This window comes from Camelus bactrianus, chromosome 7, assembly GCF_048773025.1.
Source record: "Camelus bactrianus isolate YW-2024 breed Bactrian camel chromosome 7, ASM4877302v1, whole genome shotgun sequence".
Taxonomy (NCBI): Eukaryota; Metazoa; Chordata; class Mammalia; order Artiodactyla; family Camelidae; genus Camelus; species Camelus bactrianus.
Window position 1 is genome coordinate 41708288 of NC_133545.1, and position 26260 is coordinate 41734547.

A 26260-nucleotide genomic window follows, 5' to 3' on the forward strand; every position below is an offset into this window, starting at 1 on the left:
ACACTTGCTTTGTCCCCACTGAAGGACTCTTCTTCATCCAGACTTCCCCACCGCACCCTGATACCTACCTATTTCTGTTCCTTCTCCACTCCTTCCCTAATCACTACTTCCCCTTCCACTCCCTGCCACCTACACCACCTTCTGAGTAAATCTCTAGGTGAGATGCAGTGTAGCAGTGTTGGGGCAGGAGCTAACTCTGCAGCCTGACTGCTGGGTTTATATCCCAACTCTCCTTTACTAGCTGTGTGACCTCGGGCAAGTTACTTAACATCTCTGTGCTTCACCTTTCTCATCTGTAAAGTGGAGATGACAATAATACCTACCACATAACGTAAAGCCCTTTCTACAGCAACCTCGTAGGTGTTAGTTCCATTAGTATTATTTACTTCTGGGCAGCCTCAGCTCTCTGAGGATTGCCTTTCCCCCTCCCTGTCCCTGACCTTTTGCTGCCTTAAAAAAAACTAGGACCTCTGCCCTCTAAACTATCTCCTGTCCTATCTGGCTCCCTCTGAGTAGCTACACAGTCACCCCCAGTCTCACTGCCTGCCTCTCCCCACCCTCCCCAGCCATCCCCACTCCCCACATGCCTCAGTCCATTTCTCTGCTTGCACGATAAGGATCGTATGAAGAACACAGGCGGGAGCACCTTAGCTGTGTTATTTCTCTTGCACCCCCGACTTTTTGGAGTTGGGTGACTTTATCCTCCCCTGGCCTTCCAGGTGGCCTGATGTGAACATCTTGGTTTACTCTTTAGAGGGAAGCTGAGGATAGGTGATTTTCTTTTCTCCTTAAAAAAAAAAAAAAGAAAACTCTTATTATAGCTCATAAAATATATTTGAGGACAAAAAAAGAAATCTTAAAAATGTCACTTGTCCTTGGATAAATGATGAATGTTGCATATGTGGAGCTGGCTGCTCCAGGGCATCTGGATGCTGCTACAGAAAGCACTTTGGTCCTCTTGTAGCCTTTCTGATAACTGCGTTCCAGACCTGGCCCCTGGAGAAGTCTGGCCGAGTCAGAGATGGCTAACACTGTTTTATTTCTCTGATCCTTGGGTAAATTTTCCCCCCCCACTAGGGAGACGGTTAAGTTTGGTGGCTCCTTTCCCAGGATGGAATTTGACGAGTTATTCCGGCTACATCACTGTGAATAAGACTTACAACAGCAACCTTTTCTTCTGGTTCTTTCCGGCTCAGGTAGGCCTGTGACAACACCCTCACTGGACACTGATGCTCAAAAGCTGACTGTGTTGCTCTAGGTAGAAACTTCAGTCTACAACCAACCTAAGGATGTTTTTTTAAAAAATATTTTAGATTTTTTTTTTGATTTTTTTAAAATCTAAAAATAACTCCCAGTAACTGTGTGGGGTTCCTGTTTATGAACGGGAAACAAATGTTCGTGGGGGAGGTCCAACTTTTAAATTCCTTGCAGCATTATTCAGAATATTAATGCTGCCACCTTCTTCCTGCCATAGTCTTCTTCCTATCTTTTTGTTGTTTTGTTCTAAAAATACTTGGGGGCAGGGTTGGGCGGTGGGGAGCCAAGGAAGGACAAGAAGTGGGGGGATTCCTGAGGTTCACAGGTAACGCATGTCTAAGCCTTTCTACACTTAGTTCATCTCGGGCTTGTTTGGCTGCTCTGTCTGTGGACTTGCTGTGCTAATTATTATCCCTACACTCACTGCTTCACGCATCCCATACCCATTTATTGAGCGGTACACCGTGGGTCTTTGGGGGAATGTATGGAGAGGGACTGGTGACCCAAGCTGGCTTCTTGAAAGAAGGGCTGTTTACTTTTTTACATCCATAGCAGGTATAGGTTCAAGTGTTCTTATATTTTATCAATTCTGGTGAACAGCAAGGTCACAAAGTTTTTCAGCATAAACAAATCACTTTAGTGTTATGGGTACTATTGGGGGGGGGTTATTGATAGAGGTGCTGAGATGCATAAATAAATTTTATCCTGCCGCAGGGTAATTTTCTATCTTTCTTTTCCAAATCGGATTTGCTTTAGGAGCCAGAGAAAACAAAGAAAAAGTTATCCCTATGGAGGGTAGTGTTTAGATTTGCATATGATTTGCATATAATGATGTTGCATCCGTAATGACTGGATAAACTGCTTAATCCAGAGTAGTTTAAATTAAATTGCTTCTCTTGGTACTGTTGGGTTGTATTTTCTTGACTTTTCATGTCTGCTTTCTCAGCCGTGGCCTCTGACAGTTCATCAGGTAGTTGTGGGTAGGGGGACGCATGTGAAAAATGGTGAGAAATTCTAGATACTTTTTAGTTGGGGCTCATAGTAGTTTTTAGGCTGTCACCCACTTCAGGGAGCCTTTTCTGGACTCCTCATTTCTTTCTCATTATTCCTGTTGAGAGAGACAAGTCAGGTGCCCAGAGCACAAAATTTGAGCAGAGACTCACTCTCAGGGTTATACAAGTACAGGGTTGGCACCTGCGTGTCCTCCGGACTCCTGCCGGTACCTCCCATTGGGGGAACCCACCTGGAAACCAGAGAGTGAGGAGAGAGTCGCGTTCATAGAGGTCTGTCTGCCAGGACACAGAGCAGAGACCCGATCTTCAGAGCAGTCAAGTAGATGTGTAAATAGCCAGCACAACTCCCTTGAGGAGAATTGGTATGAACGTAGCCTAGAAAGATGAAAGCCCAGAACACCTGTTTCTAATGGGTGGAAATTTTCCCTTTGTTCTTGGAAGCCTCTTAAACTTTATGCCTTTCAGAAACAATACTGTATGGTTTGTGATATCACATTTATCCATATCATTGAATACAGGCATTTATCACGAGCTCCTTTGTGTTAGTTTGCTATTGCTGCTGTACAAATTCCTGAAAATTTAGTGGCTTAAACAACACAGATCTATTATTTCACAGTTCTGGAGGTGTAAAGTCCAACAAGGTCTCTCTAGCCTAAAATCAAGGCATTGGCAGGGCTGAGGTTCTTCTGGAAGCTTCAAGGGAGACTCCATTTCCTTGCCTTTCATAGTTTCTAGAAGCTGCTGGTGTCCCTTGGCTCCTGGCTCCTTTTTCCATCTTCAAAGTTGGCTCTTCTGACATTGCGTCACTCTGGCTGGCTCCATAGTCATGTCACCTTCCCTGACTCTTGTCTTCTGCTTCCCTCTTCTAAGGACCCTTGGGTTTATGTTGGGCCCACGTGGATAATCCAGGATAATTTCCCTGTTTTAAGGTCAGTTGACTAGCAACTTTAATTCCATCTGCACCCTTAATTCCCCTTTACCATGGAGCCTAACACATTCACATGTCCTGGGGATTTCGATGTGGACATCTATGGAGGCCATTATTCCACAAAATGGATACTTAAAAATTTGCCCAGATTAGTGATTCTCAGTCTGTTCTCTCTCACTGATTCTCACATTTTATTGTACTTAAGAATTATCTTCATCACTTCTCAGCCTTTTGGCTAAGATCAAGTGTAGTGTCTGTTCTTATCAGTTTAATACCTGATACATCCTCTATCCGAGGACAATATATTAAATGAATTTTTGGAGCAGGGCTTTGGGATAGGAGCTTGCTCTGTCCACTCAATGCATCTTCAAATTCCCCCAGAGATTCCGACTCATAAATTGGGAGAGGCCAGCAAGTTGTAGAATTAGTAGGTAGACCATGCGTGAGAAACCATCACTCCAGCCTACAGGCCACCACCCTGTATTCAGTGCTTCTGGCCCCAGAGTGGCCCACACTCCTTTTACCAGAAAGAAACAACTAGAGCAGGCAAACCCTGATGGAGGTGGTGTGTGGTCTCATGCACCCGCCTCTAAGATGGGGGCCAGAATGGTGGGTTGAAGAGGTGAGTGCAGCCTGTGGGGTCAGCTCTCCTCTCCGGCCTGCTGGGGCTCAGCCTTCCCTGCTCTGCCTCTCCTACCTGCACCCCAGCCCTCCCAAACCTGATTCCTTACTTTCTCTTCTGCTTTGGTGGCTGGTTGTGATACCAGTAAGTTCCCCCATTGACTTCTGCATAGTGGGTCTTTTTAATAATGATCCAGATTTGTGAAAAAAAAAGAATTAATGGTGAGAGAAGTGAGCAAATGAAAACAAAACAAAGACCCCATCTCTTCCTTCTTATGTTGCCTCTGAACAGTTGGACAGCTTTGTCCAGAATACTGGCGATGTTCTGAGACTGTAAAGCTAGTCAGGGAAATGGGCTTAGGTTCTGCACCCACTCCTGGTTGCCAGACTGAAAGCCCCTGCACTAAACAATGACTGGGCTATTGGGGTCCCTCCTTTTAATTAAATGAAGACCTACCTGTGCATCCCCTGACCAGATTATGTTCTTCAGGGCCCAGAACTGTAGCCCTAAACACCTTCAAAGATGATCCCAAGGGGAGGGTATAGCTAAGTGGTACAGTGCATGCCTAGTATGCACAAGGCCCTGGGTTCAATCCCCAGTTCCTCCATTAAAAATAAATAAATAAACCTAATTACCTCCCCCTCAAAAAAAAATTAAAAAAAAAAAAAGATGATCCCAGAAGACATAAAAAGGAGGCCACTACAGCAGGAAAGAAGATGGTTAAGCATATAATGTTCTTTTTTGTTTTGTTTTGTTTTTTGCTTTTTGTTCTTTCTTTGTTTGTTTTTAATTAAAGTATAGTCAATTACAATATATCAACTATAGTGTTACAGTGTGTGAATTTCTCATGTACACCATAATGTTTCAGTCATACATATACATACACATATTCATTTTCATATTCTTTTTCATTATAGGTTACTACAAGAAATTGAATATAGTTTCCTGTGCTATACAGAAGAAAGTATATCTATTTTTATATATAGTAGTTAATATTTGCAAACACAGTGTTCTGTTGGAAGTGATGGACTGAGCTTCAGGGGAGAGGCAGAGATGAAAAGATGGTACCATTGACAGGTATCACCGCATGGCAGCTGGGATAGATTGTTCCAAGACCTCCTTACAGGGGGAGCCCACATGCACAGCCAGGTCTCCGAGGCCCCAAAGCAACCCTTCCTGCCGAGCCAGTCAGGCTGTGAATTATGGGCCGGGCCAGTTTCAGTGAAGGAGATAAAGCATGCGAGAAGGAGAAGCAGTGGTCACCGAGATGGGGGAAGAGTTCCTTTCATTTGGCAGAAATATTAGTTTGTTGCCTGTCACAGGGCAGCAGCTGATGTTATCATCAGGAGAGAAATGGCCCCTTACAAAAACCACAGGTAGAGAAAATAAGAGATCCAGGAAGGATGCCACACGTGTAATATCCTCTGAGTGTTTTTTGGAATTGCTGTTTCCCAAATTAATTTTGCTTTCCTGTTATTTCTGTGAGACTCCCCTGTCATTGTATACAAATCAGTGCATAATGGATTCCAGAACTTGAAGTGGGTATGCAGTTGGGGACACAATCTGTAAGGGAAATGAAGAGGCATTTTGCATGAGATACAAAGAACAATGAAGCCAGTAAAAATGGAACAACTGTGATAGCTGCTCTTAACTGAACACTGACGATGTGCTAATAAGCACTGTGCATTTCTTCTTTAATCCTTACAAAATCCACATGAAAAGGAATTGTTACCCTCATCTGATAGATGAAGAGGATTGCAGAGATTAGGTAATTAGCCCCAAGTTAGCCAACTAGAAATGGGCAGAACTGGGTGTTAAAACTAGGTCTCAGGTGGAGAAATCTTTGCTCCTGATCAGCACGTGTTGACCCTGAGGAAACAGGTCATGGAAGGCAATCAACCGCAGTCGTTAGAAGGCTAGCCCTTGAGTTAGTCAGGCTTGGGTAAAACCTGGGCTTCACCACCTGTGCCCAGTGTGCCCTTGGGCACATTCTGAACTCTGAGCACTGGTTTCCTTGTTCTAAAACGAGCATCAAAATACCCACTGACCAATAGTTTTTAGACAAATGAGCTAGTATGACAAAGCCTCAGAGTGGAGCCTGATACATGCAAGTAGAGTCCCTGTTCTTATTGTTCATCATCATCGTCATCATCATTATTAGTTTTCCTGTTATTTACACACATACTGTTCAGAGGAAAACTAGTCACACTTTGGGAAGTTGAAGAAGACAGGAAATAAGGAGCAATGGGAAGGAGCTGGATGCCAGCCAAGAATGTTACTGGGGATGTTAAATTACAAAGTGAATTGGGATTTTTTTTTTCATGTTTAAGAAGATAAAAAGACATATAGATAATTATTTTTTGAAAGTAGCATCTTTCTCATTGGAAAAAGGTAGATCTAGGAACAGAGGTAATTTTTTGGATGCATTTTGCCAAAACCTGTAGATTATTTACCCCAAATGTCACAGAGTTAAAATCTGAGATGTTTAGAGTTTGGCCTAAGCTCCTTTTCTTAGGGCTCCACCTTGCTCCTTGGGCCAAGGAGAATAGCTGCGGCTCCTGGTATCTGACTGCCTGGTGACTGAGAAAAATCATTATCATGTTGAGGGGTCAGCGAGGCCAGGATAAGGTGAGGCATGGGAGGCACCTGGGAGCAGCATTTAAGGTGCTCCCTCCCTCTCAGGATCCTGCAGGTGCTGACCCTGCTTAACCAGACACCAGGAAAAGGAAGAGAGAGCAGATGTTAGGTGAACTTGGTCCACAAGCCCACAGTGCAGTGCAGGGCACTGAGCTGCTTTGAGGCTCCTGGGCCAAAGCACAAGCTTCCTCTGTGTGAGCAGGAGAGCAGGTCCCCAGTCCCTGGAAGCCAGCAGGACAGCCAACCCTGGAAGTGCAGGCGTGGAATCAGGTTCCACGGGGCCTCAGCATGCGCTCAGTTCACTCCCTCCTATGGGTGTCTGAACTTAAGAAACAGTCAGGATGATAGAGGGCGGTAGCTCCCAAACTTGCTACCTACCTGGGGAGCTTTACAAATACGACAGATGCCCCAGCTCTGTGTCCGGCCCCACCCAGCAGAGATTCTGATTCATTTGATCTGGAAAGGGCCCCGGGATCAGCATTCCTAGCAAGCTACACAGTGATTCCAGTGCAGCTAGTTGATGGGCTTCAATTTGAGAAGAGAGAGGACTAGAGGTCAGGATACTGGGGTTCTGGTTGCAGGTCTGCAGATCCTCGCTGTATACCTTGGGACACGGCATTTATACTCTCTGAGCCTCCGTTTTCTCATACAGAGTAAAGATGCTACACCTAGTTGACTGCTAAGGTCCCTTCCCAGTCTTACATTCTATGGTATCTGTAATTTTCGTCGGCTTGCCTGCAAGACAACCCTAAATGTGCAACCTAAGGTGTAAAAACATCCAAGAATTCTAAATCAGGGTCTGGGTTGGGTGAGTGAACCCTTGAATTTGTGACTTCTGTAGTAATGAGCCTCCAAGATAGTCCCCAGTGATCTTCACTTCTTGGTATGCACGCTCCCGTGTAGTCCCCTTCCGCACGGAAAGGCAATGCAGCTTCTGCTTTGGTGTCTTGGACCACTCACTCTGGGGAAAGCCAGATGCCATGTGGGGAGGCTGCCAAAGCAACTGAGTGGACAAACTCTTACAGAGAGGGAGGACGGCCTCCACCCTCCAGCCAGCCCTGGAGTCAGCCATCAGGTGCCTGCACGCCCTGCTGGTAACAAGACTGCAGCCTTACAAGAGGCCCTGAGCCAGAACTGTCCAGCCGGGTATCCCCACATCCAGCCCCACAGAAAGCATGAGAGATGATTAGTGATTATTGTTGTGTTAGGCCACTAGATTTTGGAGACACGCAGCATTAGACAGCTAATACAGCCTCTCGTCCTGTACTTTTGGGCTGTGATGTCTTGTGACATCTAGAACTTCTGGAGTGGTGACGACTGTGCCTTTTTCTGTTGTTGTTTTGTGTGTGTGTGTGCTTTTGTGTTTTGTTTTTGTGTCTGGGTTTGTCTTTTGGGTTTTTTGGGGGGGAGGTTTTTTTTTTTTTTTGGTTTTTGGTTTTTGGTTTTTGGTTTTCTTGTCTCTCAGCTCCAATTTCACGTTCTTACCTGCTCCACAATAACAGAACTTTAAATATTTTTCCTATGCAGCGAACATGATACTAAGCTTTGTCAGTAGAGGGTGCTGGAGGGACATTGCAGGAGGAAGGTGGCTTCTCTTCCTACCCATTGTCCTGCATTTTGCTTTCCCTTGGCCCTGCTGCCCAGTCTGTCAGGTTGGGGACATCTGGTGGTGCTCTGCCTTAGCTGGGCACACAGACCACGAAGACTCTCTGCAAGCTGATAGTCCTGGCTCTGTCCCAGTGACCACCCGGCTGTGGCTCTCTCAACAGAGACACCACACATGCCAGGTCTTGCCAGCAAGCATGCTTTCTATAGCCCAGCTCTCCCTGGGGCCCTCTCAGCCTTGACCACCTGCATCCGGGGGGCGGTTCCCCCAGCCCTCCCGACATGGACACCGGGCACTCCTGGTGGTGTGCCGCCCCTCAAGCAAGCAGACTCCCAACAACCTGACTTTCTCTGCACTCCCCACCCCTGCTGGCCACAGCCCACTGTCCATGGAGGCCTTTCTAACCTGCCCAGGGATTGGTGGTCAGCTTTGTCTGGGCACCTCAGTGGACTTCTCAGCCACCCTGTGAGCGGCAACCAGACCTTCTCCAACAAGGTGTGGACCATGGTCTTGGGAAGGGCCATGCCCCACCTGATGAGTTTGTCCATCCACGACAGTCTCCCTCAGTCCAGGATATTCTTTAGAGATCTCTTTACGTATTTATGGTTATTCTCCCATTATAATGAATACCTCTTTTAATTAAAATTTCCCTGTTCCTTGGTGGACACAAGAAGCCTACCTAGCACGCTGGCACTTGGCTACAACGAAGGAAATGGCTTGTGGGGAGGCAGACCCTTCAGGCATTCTGTCCCCACTCTTGCCCTGGGGTAGATGTGACACTCATGGCTGATGGGGCCCAGGGCAAGCACTAGAACTTGTAACACAATGAAAGGTCAATGTTTCTAGGGTAAAAAATAATAGTTAAAAAATAGAAAAATTAAGTTAAAAGTACCGCGTGGTTACAGAAAGGCATCAGGAGCCAGGGCAGCCAGTCTTTCTGTCTCAGCCTTATTCTGTCAAGACCAGTGGCTCACTCATCTGGGCTTCCTTCTGCTGTTGGCTGATCAATATGCTTTGCTTCCATGGGCATTTGGCAGGAGATGGCTATCCTGTCCTTGGACCACGCAGTCATCAGAGGTTAACTAGCACTGCTAAGGGTGGAGTGTGATCGGCCACTTTGTGTCAGCTCTTCTTTCCTGGTCCAGTCTGCTAAGGCTGAGGGGCTGGGTCATGTGATATGAACATGGCTAATGGGCCTTTTCCATTGTTAAACGGAGACTCGGTTCTTAGAGAAGAAGGTGTGGTCTGGACAGATCTCTTAAAATATGTCTACCACAGATGGCTACCAATCCACTAGTAATACAGCAAAGATGGTCAAAGGAGGTCACAGACATTTATCTTCTTTAAACTTCCACTGTTTATCTCCTCTTTGCTATGAACTTATGGCATCAGGGATCTGGAAAAGTAGAAGGTAGGTGAGTGAGACAAAACAAAAAGAAAATAGCTAAAAATGATAAATTATAGATCATCCCATGCATAGTTAAACTCAGCGGAAATCTTTGTGTGCCTGATTCCCTCTGAGAAATTAAATTTAACATGGAGAAGAAAGTAATTTTTTCAGCCGTTGATTTCTTTGCATCAAGATGGGAAAGTCAGGCCTTTCCTCCACCACCCTACCCCCGCCCCGTTCCTTCTAAAGTCCAACTTTCTGGAGGAGGCACAGAGAAGCCAGAACTACCTCATGAAGAAATGAGAGCCCCATAGAAAGGTTAGGGAGGAGAAAGGTAAAAAGGTTTCTAGTGGTGAGCACGTTGGCTCTAATTAATGAGACAATTCAAAGATTAATGAGAGTCAGTGGGAGCTCGGGAGTGATGCAAGGAGGCCTCAAAACAGAAAAAAAAAATAGTTTGAAAAAGTTATTTCTCCATGTGATGGTGCAGTGGCAAGAGTTACAGTAAAGGAACTTTTTAGTCAGTGGTCAAAACCAACCACTGTAAGTAAAATTCCTCTGAAAATCACCGAATGTCTTAGGCAAGTGGTTTGTATGTGTTGGGAGTATGTGTGTAGAGTTAAAGTGTTATTAGGTACCTAGTTAACAATTCTAGTCATAAAACCAATTGCTTTAAATAAAAATCTCTGCCTTGCTTAGCACCATTAGTGCAGCAGCTGAAATATCAGCTGAACTGGGATCTGTGTGGCAAAATGGGAGTCCATTCAGACACACTTGGGGGAATTTCAAGACGTTTGCTTGGGGTATTAATGACTTCAATTACGACAGAACACATTACTTAAACCAAGCAAATAAATGATCAACCTTCGCATACAGAAGTGTGAAGGGAGCCTTAATTAATTTACTAATTACACTTCTTATTTTAAGCGGTACCATTGATTCAGGTCTATAGCGGTTAGGTTACTGTTTTCTCTTACAAAGCGCAGTGTTCCTTGTTGAGGGCTGGGAGGAAGCGGGTGGCTAGAGTCTGGACTCAGCCCTAGGCACTGGCAGAAAATATTGCCCCAATGTTTGTTGAAGTACCTAAGATTCCCTAGAATCACTCCAGTAAGTCTTCTTTATAAAATACAATCTTGTTACCGGAGAGTCCTGAAGTCAGCAACTCTTTAGCACCCCCCTCATCCCTTATGTATGAACTGTGAACATGCTTCTTCAGTGGTATGTGTAAGGTCTGAGTAGAAATGAAAAAAATTTATGGTTACCAAAGAGGGAAGAGGGGAGAGGGATAAATTAGGAGTCTGGGATTAGCAGATACGAACTACTACATACAGAATAGATAAACAGCAAGGTCCTACTGTATAGCACAGGGAACTATATTCAATAGCTTGTAATAACCTATAATGAGAAAGAATATATATATATGTGTGTGTGTGTGTGTGTGTGTGTGTATAACTGAATCACTGTGCTGTACACCAGAAACTAACAGCATTGTAAATCTACTATACTTCAATAAGTTAGAAAATTCAAAAAGAAGGCTATCTTTACTACATTATGTAGTGGTGGGCCTGTGAGGGTGGAGCAGAAGATGAGTATGGCTGATGGGGGCAGGGGTGAAAGGGAAGACTCAGAGCACAAGGGGATGCTGTTCACATGGGGAGCCGGAGGGCAGGAGGGTTGAGTACTGGTCTACCTTCACTAAGGTTCCCATATAGTTTCTCCTGTGCTCACTTAGAAGCAAGGAGAAAGGAGGAAGCTGGGTGTTTTTAAGAGTCTCTTTCTGTACAGAATGTTAAACCAAGTAAATGACTTTCACTTACTTTGAATGACAGTCTACTAGGACAAGGGTAGACTTTTTTTCACCATTATTGTGACTAAATAATGGAATGCACTAACGGGAGAGATTATGAAATATCCTTCAGTAGAGATCTAAGAAGCAATAGATAACCTGCCTCCTTCAGGGCTGTTCATTTAGGAGCAAACCCTGAGGCAGGCATGGCCAAGCTCATGAATTGGCCACCAGGGGTCACCAGAAGAATTGAAAGGTCTGAGGCAAGGCCATCATTTCTTGTTTGCCAAGAAGGCAGGTCTGGGGGACCTGTGTGCCCACACTCTTCTGTTGCTAGAGAGACTTTTTACTTAAATATTTAGGATTCCTCTGTTCCTTCTTTTATATTTGGAATTTCTTTGTTTCTTCTTTTTGATCATCAGTTCTTGCTATACTACTTTGATCTGTATGTTATTAATAGAGATTTTATTTTCTTTTTAATTAAATACATAAATGCTTATTAGCAGGGAATTACTCATCTTTCAGGTCTCAGGACCTTCATCCTTCAGGACCGTCACCAGAGGCCTTCTTTACGTATTCAATCTAATGTCTCTCCATTACTTTTTCATATCACCCATTTATTGAATTACTTATTTATTACTGTCTTCCCACCTCACCAGAAAAATAATCCAGGCATTAATTGAAGTGCTGTGCATATATTAACTCTCCAAATCTGCACAACAGTCCTGTTCAATAGACATTATTATCATTCTTGTTTTCAAGCAAAAGACACTGAGACACTGAGAAGTTAAGTAACTTGCCCAAGATCACACAGCTGTAAAATAGCGTAGTTAGAATTCAGACTCTGACAGTCTGGTGCCAAAATCCATGCTCATAACCATTAAGTATCCTACCTGTGCCTGAGTGGGAGCTGCTCTGCCTGCCCAGCCCTAGGATAATGCCTGTTGGTGTTATGTGTTAAATGAATTATTACATGGTGGTAAATTCAGAGTGTCAGCTGTTCAGCCAAATGATGACATATACTGATGTGAAGAGATTTCCACAACATGTTAAGTGAATACAGAAAATATAAAGTGTTCGATAGCCTGATCCTATTTTTGAAAAAAAAATACTTATGTATATAGCATATATAACAGCTACAAGATATGTGTATGTGGGGGGGGGGGTAGGGAGGAGCATAGAGAAGAATCTGGAAGACTAAATACTTCCATGGTCATCTCTAGGGAACAGGATTGGTGGGGCAAGGGGGAATTTTTTTAAAGGGAGATTTTTTTAAATACTCTCTTTGAAAAAAAAATTGAAGAAAAATTACTTACTTTGTAATATGAAAAGTTTTAAGTAAAATTTTTCAAATTTTTGCCCAAATAAATATACACTCCCTCTTGTTTCATACACTTTTGAATTATAGCCTCAAAACAATCAATACTTTAAAAGTCCTGAATTTTATAAATCTGTAACGAAGTAAAGCAGTGACTTCTTGCTTCATTGGATCCTAAGTTTTGCAGTGTGCTTTCCTCCGGTATGTCTTCACTCACTTTTGTTTTTTTCTAAGTGGGGGTAGTGAGTGGGGGAAGGGCTTCATTCTCACAGTCGAGAGCTAAATAGATCATCCAAGGTATTACTGCATAGTAACTTTATGCCATTATTGACGTGATTATTGTTATACAAATCATGACATTGTGATGTCATATCATATTACAAAAGTCCACATCCTGTGGTATTAACTAACTCTTGGGTTTTTGCATCGAATATGGAAACTTTTATTTTCCAGCATCTGACTTTTTGCATTTCATTCCAGATAAGGGCAATGTTAGTTCACAGTTTGCTTGACTCATGTGTGCATGGAGTTTTCTTAAAAAAAAAAAAAAAATAATGAGGGGGGGAGGGTATAGCTCAGTGGTAGAGTGCATGCCTAGCATGTACAAGGTCCTGGGTTCAATCCCCAGTACTTCCATCAAAGTAAATAAGTAAATAAATAAATAAATAAATAAATAAACTTAATTACCCCCACCCCCCACCCCCCTCCCCCAAAATGGGCTTCTTCAAAGTTTGTCGCGTTCATTCACCTCCTCCAGGAAAGTAAATCTGAGGAGCAAGGTCAGCTGAGGTTGGAGGTGTGTATGCAGATCTCTTATTACCTAAGCGTTCGAAGAATGCAGTATCCTGTGCTTCAAAGTTGCATAATAAAGATGTTTGGCACCAAGGTGCTAGACTTGACTTTGTAGTGTGGCCTCTCAGGGTCTGCCTGTTTTTCTGAAAGTCCGGAGGTCCCATCATTATGCCAGGTCACAGGAAGGGACATGAAAAGCAGAGGAAGGTAGGGTGGAGACCAGCAGGCTGGGGCATCCAAGAGGGCAAACTCTCCATCTCCCTTCCAGAGTCTCAGCCCTGCCTGCACAGTAAACCACCTGGGAGCTTTTAAAACAGACTGATGCTTGCCTCACCCCAGGCCAGTTGAATTGGAATCTCTGGGATTTGGGCCTAAGCAGTAGTTTGTTTTTTAAAAGTTCTTCAAGTTACTTTAATGGGTGACCAGGGTTGAGAACCACTGGCTCATGTGTAGCTCTCCGTGGCTTCTAGAAACTCATGTGCACATTAAGAAGGAAGTGGGGGGCCTGGAGGTCCTGAGGAATGGGTAGACTCACAGTGTCTCACATGCCCAAGAGGCTGGAGCCACTTCCATCCAGATTCCACTGTCTCCCACCTCTAATGTGCCTGCTGCTGAGTGAATAAAGTGGAACGTGATCCTGGGGAGTGGTGTTGAAGAGCAAGTTAGAGGGTCTGAGGGAAGATAAAAATCACTTATTCAAACAAAACACACACAGTTGGGGCCAGGCAGGCCAGGGTAGAGCCGGTTATATTTATCCAGCACAGTAGACCTGACAGCATCATTTCATCATACATTTTCTCATCGGGGTCCTCTGGCAAGCCTATGAGGTGGGCATTATCACCATTTGATGGTTGAGGAAGTGAAGGTCCAGAGGAATCTGCGGGCCAGGATCACACAGCTGTTATGTGGCCAAGAACCTATCTGGCTACCAGTTCCAGGGTCACTCTGCTTCCATAGTGGCTTTAAAAGGCTGGCTTTGGTTTTAATTTTTTCTGCTTCGACTTGCAAGTTCCTAGTTCTCTTAAATTCTTTTTGGACACTGGCAATACTTGAGGCAAGGGAATCAGCCAGTGAAAAGCTGACCAGGAAGATGGCCAAAGGAGCAAGAGAAAACACCAAAACAACCCACTTTTCCTATTCCCTCATTTCTAGGTGGTTTACATGAAAACCATCTATAAATTCCTAGTGTTTATCTATTATATTTATCTATTATAGCAATAGCTAGCGTTTGTAGAACATGCACTATATGCCACTCACTGGGCTTTATGAAAATTATTTAGTCTCCCCAATAGCCACGTGGCATAGGTACTATTATTGATCCTATTGATCCTATTGATAATAGGTACTATTATTTTACAGGTGGGGAAACTGAGGTCCAGAGAACTTAGGCAACTTGTCTAAAGTCACAGAGCTAGTGGATAGTAAAGCCCGGATTGGAACCCAGTTTGTGGCAAGAGCTCACAGACTTACCTGTCACACTGTGCTGACTCTTGGAGCTACAGCCCTGCTGATCTGAGTTCCCAGTCCGACTCCTACCTTCTCTACCTGTTTCCTTAATTATAATAATCATTTGCCCTTAATATGCTTTTATCAGACATTAGGCTTTGTTCCAAGGGCTTTACAAATAGTATCTCATTTAATTTCTTAACACTGGGAAGTGGGACCCAGGTGGTCCCTCATAGAGGAAAACACTTTTCCAGCTCACAGCTGTTCTGACCACTGCCCCCACTGCCCTAGCCCCTTTCCAAAGCTGCTAAGGACTCTAGACATTTGGTGACAAGAGGAGAGAGAAATCCCTCTGTCCTGCCTCTGTCCTTATGGTTAGAACCCTGTGTGATCAGCTCTTCTTGCAGGTTCTTGGCTGTGGGTCCCAGATCACCTTCCCCTAAGTTAGTCTTGCCTTCTGCCTACAGACTCCTCACATCATCTAGGTGAACGAGCCAGTCTCTCCAGCCTTCTGATGCAACGCTGATTTGTCTCCATATAGCTGGGCTAAGTAAAAGCCTGCAGGATTTCCTCTGGGCTGAAGCAGTACGATTCTTTCTTGCCAAACCTGGCTGACTGAGCATCAAATGAGCCATGCCATCAGATGAGGACTCTGTCACGTCCTGCGCTGAGCCCTGTGGAGGCTCAGTGGTGCCTCTTTCAGATTGCCCTGGAGGACTCACGGAGGGCCCGGCAACCTCCACACTCACTGCTGTCCCACACTCACTTGTCTGTCTTGAGGACTTCCCCATCATTTCCCTCTGTCTACAGCATTGTTCCCTGGTTCTTCTTGTGGCTGCATCCTTCTCGGCTTCTGGGTTTCAGTTCAGCTCTCAGGATCTCATGGAGAACTTCCTGATCCCTGTGTCTAAAGGAGACACCTCTGTCTCAGCCGTCACTCTCTCTCTTAGCATCACCTTCATTTCCTTTTCACACTCTTTAATCTTCATATTTATTCATATACTTACTGTCTGTATTTGTCATGAAATGTAAGCCCGAAGAGAACAAGGGCTTGTCTTTCTCACTCACTACTCTGCCAGGACCTCCTCCCAGCAAGGTGCTGACCCCTGTGAGGTGCTCGGAAGTGTATTGTCAAGTGAAAGAAGTCAAGATCCCTCTGTCATCCAGGGTGATGGCGTAGCCTACCGCCAGCAGCTGATTTCCAGCATCCCATCCCTGCCAGTGACCTTTTATTACTTACATCTCCCACATCTCCTAAATAAATCCATGCCTTATTTAGGGTTTTGTTGCTGATTCAGGGATTCAGGGCCTGTCTATGCTTCTCAGTTTCATTGTGTTGAATGAAGTTACTGTTGTCTCTGTGGACACCTTCTTAGGAAATAAAATCAGAAAGGCACTTTCAGCTCGCAGTGAAGGGGGCAGACTTACTGAGGAAGATGAATTCTTTGTAGTACGTCTTTGGGAATATGTTGGTCAAATGAAAGAGTTCCCAGAAGGTTTTAAACAACTGAAAAAATATAAGCGTGTCCTGGCAGTATGCTGGGTGTCTAGGGGAGTACAAAGTCAAGCTTTGACAATCCGTGGGGTTTCTGGCTGTTGGCCAGACAAGACTTAACTGCACGACATAGATAGCCAGCATATGAAGCAAATACTAATTCAAGACAAGAAATGGCAGTGCTTTGCTTGTAGCGCAGAGTGGTCACTGGGGTCTGGGAAGGCTTGGCGACATTTAGACAAGGCCGTGGAAGACAGAGGATTCGGATGAGTTTGCATGGGTGTGTTCTGCAGCCTTAGCACTGTGTCGTCACTGGTTTCTTTGTCCCTCCTAGGTAGAGCCCTGGAATGCTCCAGTCGTCCTCTGGCTGCAGGGTGGGCCAGGCGGCTCATCCATGTTTGGACTCTTTGTGGAACACGGACCTTATATTGTCACAAAAAACCTGACTGGTAAGTACTGCTGGGACTCCACTTTCCCATGGAGAATTCTTCACTGGAACCTTTCTTATCTGCTCTGGAAATAATTTAGAGTGAACACTGAACGACTAGGAATAGGTTAACAGTTCCAGATTATGAAAACATAACTTTCTGGCAATGTCTGTCCAAGGAGGAGGAGCCACCAGGGTGAGTGTCCTGGCTGGACTGTTTTCTCCCTTAAAATTTGGCGAAAGGTTCTGAGCTATGTTCTCCCAGCCTGCTGCTGACTCAGGCAGTCCGGGCTTATGAAAACAGTTGGTATTTATTACTCTTTACATAAGCCCTTTTGCTTGGGACTAATGGGTGGAATTATATCCCTAATTATTCACATGAACAAAACACTGTATGGTTCAGCCCCATAAATGATCAGATATCTTGGAAGCAAGATACTGTGAGCTGAGCCTGGGGTGAAGGAAGGCATGGGGAAGGAGCCACATCCTGCTGTAACCCAGATTTACCCCCATCTCATTTTCTTTGTGTGCGTGTCTGGTGGGGGGTGATTATTTACTTTCCCTGGGTCAGAATTTGGAGGGTGAAACAGTGACTCAGCATACTCACGTGTACAACTCTGTTGACGTAGTGGTTCTCTTCAGCGTTGAATGGGAGGCAGAGGATTCCAGAGAATTGGACATTAAGGATGACTCACTGGGTTGGACAGATGGGTTTATTGCATCAGTGGTTGATGGGTTTTTCTGCATGACCCAGTTGCACTGGGTTTTGTTTCCAAAATCCATCTTAGGTGTAGAAACCCTCTGGTTCTGGGAAAAGTAAGGGAGAGAGAAAAGGGGCATGCATCTGTTCTGAGCTGTGAGGGTGTGATGCAGTGTCAGAGGGACATCAGAGTTCGGTGACAGGGAGAGGACAGGGGGGCATGTTGAGCTCCTAACCAGAGCTAGACCTGAGGTGGGATGTTTTATTAGACTCAGTCTAACACCTCTTCTCTGCTTTACTAGTGCGTGCCAGAGACTTTCCCTGGACCACGACATTTTCCATGCTCTACATTGATAATCCAGTGAGTACCCCTGGGGTCCTATGAAATGGCAGTATTAGCCTCTCTTGTATTCTTTCTTTAAGTACACTTAAGAAATAGAAAAAATACAGATTTGATTTTTTCCTTTTTAAAATAGAATTATCTATTAAAACGAAACACATTTGAGATTTAATTTTTCTAACACATACTGTTATGTCCAAGTTTGGCAATTTTACTTGCTACCGTCTCTCCTTCCCTCATTTCTAGTCTTATGAAACGTCCTGTTCACTGAATTGTACCATCCAGGATAAGGGATTAGCTTCCTTCTACTGATGACATGGGTTTCTCCGTAGCAGGGCCTATTATACAGTATGGGAACTCCTCATCTTTCAAATAGAGTTCTAGACATACAAAGTCACAACTGGTCTCCTTCGCTTATCACAGTGAGCAGAATGCCTTAGCTCAAAAGAGGGGCAAAAGGTAGAATTCTCTTTGGGAAATTCTTACGAAACTGAATCCAATACACTGCAATTTAGGAAAGTAACTTTGGGGTCAGCTTCTGCAGATTGAGAATATCTTTGCCCTCTAAGTAATTTCTCTAACTTCTTTCTCTTCCCAGATGGTTCAAAGAGAAAACAGATAAATTGGGAGAAAAAAGTCCAACATTCTTGTCCACCCTGCCATGTTTTGTCAACCATTCTCTTTCTTATCTGTAATCCCATATTTAAATAAAAGTTTAATTAAATGTTCTGTTCCCTTGGGTGTTTAGAGGACAAACAAAAACAAAAATATTTACAACTGGTATGTGTGTGGTGCATTCCTGATATGTATTATTGACGCAAAATGAAGTTAGCTTCTTCTGTTAATTTGCAGCTCAGTTGTCCATGAATTTCTAGGTACAAGAAAATATTAGTTTACAGCTAATCTTTATTTAAAAACCCCTTATCTGCTGAAGGTGAAAGGGTTTAGTGGCCATATTTCTCACAAATAAAGAAATGGGAAACCATCCCCCCCCCCCCCCATGTTTTATCTCCAGCCTAGAGAGTTCCTTTTTAGCAGGACAGAACATTGCACCCTTCAGGTTTCAGAGAGGAGACAACTTTGGATCTTTTTGATACTGTAGCAGGGAGCAGGAAAGGTCAATTCCTTGTCCTTAAATCAACATCTGGCCAGGTCCCCACTGCAGGCTCAGGACAGCTCAGCCACTAACCCCAGGGCAGAGCTTTGTGCTGCTATTTTAGTTGGGCTTGGAGGAAGGAGGGGGGAAATAGGTGGCATGCAACATCCTCCTTTGAGGATGGCCAAATGCACGTGAGTGACGGCAACAATCTGAGGTCCACAGCATGGCGTTTGGAATAAGGGTGGTTTCCTTCCCATGTGATACCTCTCTGCAGGACGTGTGTTTCTCTGTATTTATATCTGCCTATTGATTTCACCTTCAGGTGGGCACAGGCTTCAGTTTTACTGAACATCCACAGGGATATGCAGTCACCGAGGATGATGTGGCACGAGACTTATACAGGTAAAAGGTCCTGGCTCTCTCTTGATCTTCTTCAGACCAAATGTTTTTCTATTTCAATAGGAAAATCCTTCCAGTAGTGGAAGTATTATTGATTGGTCCTCATAGTCCAATTCTTGAATGTCTTTTAGGAACAGTTCTATGTGGGGAGCATACACACACACACACACACACACACACACACACACACACACACACACAGAGTCTGTTTTCCACTCTGCTACATTATCATTGATAATTATGAAAGTGGCCAGCAGAGAAAATAATAAGAGCTGACATCTTGAGGCATAATTTTAATTTTGTAAAACTATCCTTTGAGAAACAATGGAAACAGGGCTGAATTCTTCAACCAAAGATTATTTTCCAACTGTTCAACTAGATGCCTAGATGCCTGAGAGATTTCTGCCTGCTTTCCACATTATATTTAATTTTGCATTTGCCAGGAAACAACATTTCAGATGTTTGTGTTTTTTTTTCCTTAGGGTTCCTCCTTCTGTGGCCTTCACAAAATGCAATTTTTCACTCTCTTGTTTCTCCTTCATGACTCTTCCAGGCTTAAAGTGCAGCTCGTAAACTGATCTCTTACTTCCCCTTCATATTACAAAATTATTCTTCTGCAAAAAAAAAAAAAAAAATTGAAGGAAAATGTAGCCTAACCAAACAGAATACATACTATTTCTTCATTTCTTTTTCTTAAGTTCATTGTAGTTATTTTTAGTACATTTTTAAAAAGTAAGTGATCTTATTGGGCCATATTTTTTCCCAGTCTGTAGATGATTACCAGAGACCAAGTCCCTGATTCTATCAGATCACCAGGGCACCCCTTTATGCATTATAAAAATTTACAAGAATCCTAGTAGCCAGAAAGGGTTAACGAGCTCCCCTACCCTGCCCCCGACTTCCCCCAGACACCCTCTCTCTGCTAATCACTTGGTGAGCAAACCCAACCAATCCCCAAAGTGAAAGTGAATCTAATAGGAGTCAGAGTTTTTTGATCTCTGACAAAAGCTTTCCGTTTTATTCTTCTTTTCTCCCCAAGGCAGCTGGCTGGGGGCGGGGCGGGTTGGAGGAACTTCCGGCCTCTCCCAGAGAGGCTTCTCTCTTCTCTGCTGACCCAGAAAACGGCTGCTGTCTGTGTTCCACACTTTGATTTGCCTCATGTCTCATTATTTTAGCACATCCATTCAGTTTCCAGGAGGGATGACTAGCAACCACACTTCTGCTTCCAGAGCAGATGGGTCCTGGGGGCAGATTAGCCCGATCCCAGGAGGGGTCCCTCCCCTACCCCCAGCTCCCGAACCTCTTCTTTCCCGCCCAGGACATCATCCCGATGGCAGGCTGTCCTCACACGTCTACTGGAGTGCCAGGTCTTTCTCATTTGGCGCTGACTGTGTGCTCCCATTTTTTCACATCCGAAACCTGCTTCTCGCTGTTCCCCCTCCTCCTGCAACCCACTTTGGCTGAAATCCAGACAAACTGAGTTCTTTAACTAGCAAACACCCTGAGGGCAGAGGGTCTGTATTAACGAAATGCATCAGTCCTGTCTTAGTCAGAGCCTCGCACCCCTGCCATCCTTCACTGGCTCTCCAGCCCCTCCCCCAGAGAGGGTCGCAGCTTCCAGCTGACCCTCCGTGGGGATATTTACTGCTGACATGTGGTTCATCTCCTCTTGCAAGACATGTAAAGAGAACCTATTTCAAAGCATCCATTGTTTATAGCTGTTTTAGTTCTTTTTGCTTCAGGCTCTCAGAACTGGAAAATAGCTAATCAAGGGTAGTGCAGAAAACTGATTTCAGCTGTTTCCTTTATAGTTGACACTATTTGTTTCCCTTTGTGACTACATTCTTCTCTCCAGCTGTCCAGATGGGTGTTTGGAATAAGAAGGTTGCTTTGAGACCTGTAAACAGGCTACTACAGGTTTGAAGAGTAGAACTCTCTTTTTCTCCCTTTGAAAACCATCTCTCTTTTTTTCTGAAAATCTCATTTCTTTTGACTATTATGAGTGCACGGCTGTAAGGAGTAGACTCCTAAAAAGACATTTGACATTCACATTAGGCTGCTTTTCTTTTATTTGGAAATGTAACTTTTTCACTAATAAGATGTTTAAATAGTCTCTCTCTCTCTCTTTTTTTTTTTTTCTTTTTTTCTGTTGGGAATGTGTTTAGAACCATATTGCCACTCTGGTTTAAAAAAATAAATAAATTTCCTAAAGGATAATCAATTTAGCTAACTTTGATTTGGAGTAGACCAGCTGGTGCCTCTCTCCCTCTATCACGGTTTTCCGATTGCCTACCTCGTGCCAGACACTGTTCATGGTGCTGGTGACGCAGTACTGAGCAAGCCGCCCAGGCCCCACGCTCCCGGTGTGCCTGAAGTGATTTTCTTAGCAGCCAGACGGAAATGCTACTGTTCTATTCCACATACTGGTTTGCATGGGAAATAATATCCATCTCTGATCAAAGCTCCATGGCAATGTGACTGTGAGACAGGTTTCATGTGTTAAACGAGAACATTGCATGTTCAGTGCAGGCGGAGGGGATCATGGCCTGGCCACACTAGATGTGGAATGCGTGGATGCAGAGGACGGGTCCCCACCTGATGCCACAGAACAAAACTGCCAAGATTATTTATGGTTACTGAAGTGTAGTCAGTTTACAGTGTTGTGTCCATTTCTGGTGTGCAGCATCGTGTTTCAGTCATACATATACATACATGTAGTTGTTTTCATATTCTTTTTCACCATATGTTACTACAAGATACTGAATATAGTTCCCTGTGCTATACAGTAAAAACTTGTCATTTATCTAAAGCCACTGAAAGTCTTGTTGCTGCCCTTCTATCAGTCAAACTGTCAGTGACTAAAGCTAAGCCTCCTTTGGGTTTTGTTGGTGTGGAGCTTCTGCTGACATTGTTTTAACCCCAGTTCTCCCAGATCTCTCATATTTCTTATGCCCCTCACTCCACTACAGCTGACCAAAGCCCAGGGCAGTCTTTGGCTCTATAATCCACCTTTTCTGCCCAAACTCATCTTCCCTTTAAAGAAATTATCTGAGGAAATTTTCTCATAGTCACTCACCCTTGTGATCTCTGTTTCGTCCTGGTGTCCTTTAATGTACCTTTCTGCCACCAGGTAGCCTTTGACTAAAGTATTTATTAGACAAGGCCTTGGCACAATGCCAGCAAGGTTCCAAATGGAATCACCTGGAAGAGGTGAGCTTCCTGCACCACAGAGCACTTGTGCCTGAGTAAATACATGGAGTGTACACACATGTACACACACGTGTGTGTGCATGTCATGTATTATGTATTTTAGCAATTCTGCTTCTAAAATTTGAAATGTTATATGGGCAAGATTCTAAGTTTTATTTTTAAGCAAACCCTCACCATGTAACGATACAGTCCTTGACTAAAACACAGTTCAAAGAGCAGGGGCATATGTACACCTGACGTACTAAATTTACGTTTTTCATTCTTCATTCCCGTTTAAGAGAGACCTGCCAAACCTTGCTATTATACGCCAAATTTTTGTTTGGATCCTACTGTGAAATTAAAACTCTATGGTAACTTCCTGAAGTGGGGCCTTGCCTTGGAAACTTCAGGTAGAGGATCCTGGCCTTTTCCATCTGGAAGCAACCGGGGAGATTCTCTCTTTCAGCTAAGATTGCCAGATAAAATACAGAATGCCCAGTTAAATTTGAATTTCAGATAAACAGTGAATAATGTTTTAAAGTAAGTATGTCCCAGGCGCTACTTGGGACATACTTATACCAAGACATTATTTGTTGTTTATCTGAAATTCAAATCTAATTGGACATCTTGCATTTTTGTTTGCTAAATCTGGCAACCCCAACAAATTCGCTAAGGAAATAAGCTTTAAGCTAAAGAACAAGGCTTACTTGAGATTTACTGTATCAAATTGTCTATTGCCATTCCAACTAGCAGAAAGAGAGAAAGAGAAGTAATTTTTAGCCTGAAGGTTAAAGCGAGAGCAAAGGGTGGAGAATAAACTCCTATTTTTATCTCAACTCTGAAGCCAGCTCATTGCCAGGGCAAGCATGGAAGCTATATAATGCAGCTTCCCAGATTTAGTTCCTCCCAAGATTTCAGTTGCTATAAATAATAAATAGAGAAATACGCTGAAACTCTGCAGTAGAGTTTAATGCTGGGTTTTTACGGAGCCTTTGAAAATTATTGCCGGGATCGTGGTGATTGTTATGACCCAGTTTTGCTTCTGTGTCACCCTTGGACTTTCTCCTTCTCCTGGTTTTGCAGGGCCTCCTTGACTTTCATCTTCACTGGATGGTTCACGGCTTTTAGTCCCTCAGCAGGAAGCTGGGGGGAAAAAACCCTGCCTAGCTTCTCAGGCATCGCAATCTGAGTCAAAACATTCATAAAGCTTCTGATTTTCCCAAGTTTTAGTTTCTTTATGAAAGATTTTGGTTAGAGAATCATTCAATAATCTTTTCTTGCTTATTATGAAGTAATTTCTTGAGTACGTTTAAACCTATTTCACTGTAACCTACCGAAGTGGCTGTTGGCATTCTTTAGTAAATGTGATTTTGGGGGCCTGGAAGCCACTGTGTGTTTACTTTCGTATATGTAGCCATTGGCTGGTTTTCCTTTCAACTATAGTCATTTTACAGCTTTTCTGTTCTTTGGTTACTAAAACTAAAACACTGACATTTTGGGAGCCCCATTAGAACATAGAAATGTTCAGGGTTCCCCACAGAGAGAGTTTGGTAAGCAACTAAGGTTCCCATTACCTCACCACAAGCCGAGGTTAAAGGGGTCATAAGGTTTGCAGAATTATCTCCACAAAATTGCTAAATAATAGGTGAAAGCCTGTATCACTTAGCTCAAGGGCCCCCTTGATGGTTAGGTGATCCAAGTTGGTAACTCAGAGATCTGGAAACCTTCCCAGAGTGCTGATGTCCACTTGTCTCAACTCCTGATTGTCGCAAAGTAAGCCCACAAGTATCTTCTAACCATCCACCGAGTTTGGAATGTTATGTGCATGAGACTTTGGATGAAATGCCTACAGGAGCTTATAGCATAGTGGTATCTTAATTCTAATGTGAAACCTCTTGTCAGAGGGTGAAATTGGGTAGCACAGCATGATTCCGTGTAATTTTTATTGTTTTTCTTTTTGCAGTGCACTAGTTCAGTTTTTCCTGTTGTTTTCTGACTATAAAGAGAATGACTTTTATGCCACTGGAGAGGTGAGTGGAAGTCAGGTTTTATTGCATGCTTCCAATATCATCAGGACTGAAATATATCATGACACTTGTGGTTTATTCATTCAGTATGTACACACACACACACACACACATACACACACACACATTAGTATTAATTCAGCTCATATTAAAAGTTCTCCAGTTATCCCCCAAATGTCCTCCATAACATTTTTAAAGATACAGGGCTTAATAAAGATTCATATATCACTGTGGGTTGTCATGCCTCAGTCCCTTGCCTTTTTCGTTGTTGTTATTTATGATAATGATTTTTAAGAGTCTAGGCCAGGGACCTTGTAGAATGTCCCATTTTCTGGCTTTGACTGATTCTCTCCTCAATGTTTAGATTCAGTGAAAACATGTGGCAAGGACGCTATGTAGATGATGTTGTGTGCTTTCTGTTCTGTCACATCGGGAGGCACATACTGTTCCATTACTGGTGACATTAAACGTGATGACTTAGTCAAGGTGGTGTCTGCCAGATCTCACCATTGGAAAGTTACCTTTTCCTTTTGAAATTAATAAGTAATCTGAGACCACGTGAGCATCTCTTCCCAGCCACCAAATATGTCACGGAGTAGTTTCAGCATTCACTGATAAATCAGTTATTCATCAGACTGATAACTGTCTGAATCCGTTCTTATACCAGGGGGTGTAAAATGGTGATTCTGCTGATCTGTCTTCCTTTAGGTATCATCTGGCATTCTTCTGTAGAGAAGATCTTCCCCTCCTCCTCTTCTCTGTTATGTATTTTTAAAAATGTCACTGGAGACTCATGGATTGTTAAATCTGTTTGATGTGTTAAAATTTATTGCTATCACTATTGTTTTTGATGCTCATATTGTTCCCTATTTGGTCAGTGGGAACCCCTGCAGGCTGGCTCCTGTGTCGTTTGGACAGTCCTCATTAGTCTTTGAGCATTTCCTTGCTTTTTGGCACACATATATGTTCTAGGATTATCTTGTACTTTCCCTGCCCTAGTCCTGGAATCAGTTGTTTCTTCAAGGAACTCTGGTTCGTTTTAATGGGGAAGGGTGTTTGGAAACCAAGACCTGAACACTAAGTGTTCTCATTGCTACTGGGATGCTATTTCTTTAGACTTTGTCTGTAGGCAAAGCTAGAAAACAAAGTGACTTCCAGTATTTTTTGGCTGCAATTGTTTTTATCCTTGGACTGTACCGGTTTAAAAGTCAAAGTTCTATGTCTGAAATGTGTAAGAATTAATTTTTTTTCAGGGTGATTGTGTTACAGTTTAAAATACAGGTTCACTTGCATATGTTGGTTTCAATTTTAAGGCTTGCTTTTTTTTTTTTTAATCCTTTTAAATTTAAGGTTATTTTAAAAATGTATAGCAGCCAATATTTTGCAGACACAAAAATTCTTAGGTGCTGGGAATACAATTGTGAACAAAACAGAAAACTTCCCTGCCTTCATACATTCTAGAGGCGAAAGCAGTGATAAAGAAAGAAGGAAACATGTACTGTATGGTCAGGCAGTGATACGCCCGAGAAAGGTATGTCATGAAAAAGATAAGCAGGGTGAGGGTTGGAGAGTGATGGAGGTGCTATTTTGGATAAGATTGTCAGGGAAGGGTTCTTTGATAAGGAGACAGTTGAGCAGAGCCCTGAGTGATGTAGTGGAGGGACCTCTGCAGGATCTGGGAGAAGAGCTTTCCTAGAGGAAGGATCGGCAAATGCGAAGACTGTGCCTGGGGGCAGGCTTGGTGCACTCAGGAAAAATCTTTGGGCTGCTGTAGAAGGAGCTTATATGG

The 26260-nt window shown here is 43.5% G+C and overlaps 1 protein-coding gene and 1 non-coding gene across 7 annotated transcripts in view; both read left to right on the top strand.

The window, feature by feature from the left end:
- The window catches only part of CPVL (carboxypeptidase vitellogenic like), a 105917-nt gene that overhangs the window by 20398 nt on the left and 59259 nt on the right, over positions 1 to 26260 (top strand). For 4 of the 6 annotated variants that reach the window (XM_074367304.1, XM_010971447.3, XM_045508142.2 and 1 more), the window contains exons 3-7: positions 1078 to 1196; positions 16625 to 16739; positions 17720 to 17778; positions 19179 to 19258; positions 24408 to 24474. In XM_074367304.1, the coding sequence (XP_074223405.1) occupies positions 1078 to 1196; positions 16625 to 16739; positions 17720 to 17778; positions 19179 to 19258; positions 24408 to 24474 (440 nt within the window). The remainder of the gene's footprint in view (positions 1 to 1077; positions 1197 to 16624; positions 16740 to 17719; positions 17779 to 19178; positions 19259 to 24407; positions 24475 to 26260) is intronic. The other 2 variants (XM_074367306.1, XM_074367305.1) reach the window with 1 other exon arrangement.
- On the top strand, positions 3414 to 3610 carry LOC123613467 (U2 spliceosomal RNA). Its single transcript, XR_006720824.1, has one exon. It is a non-coding gene; the product is annotated as a U2 spliceosomal RNA (small nuclear RNA).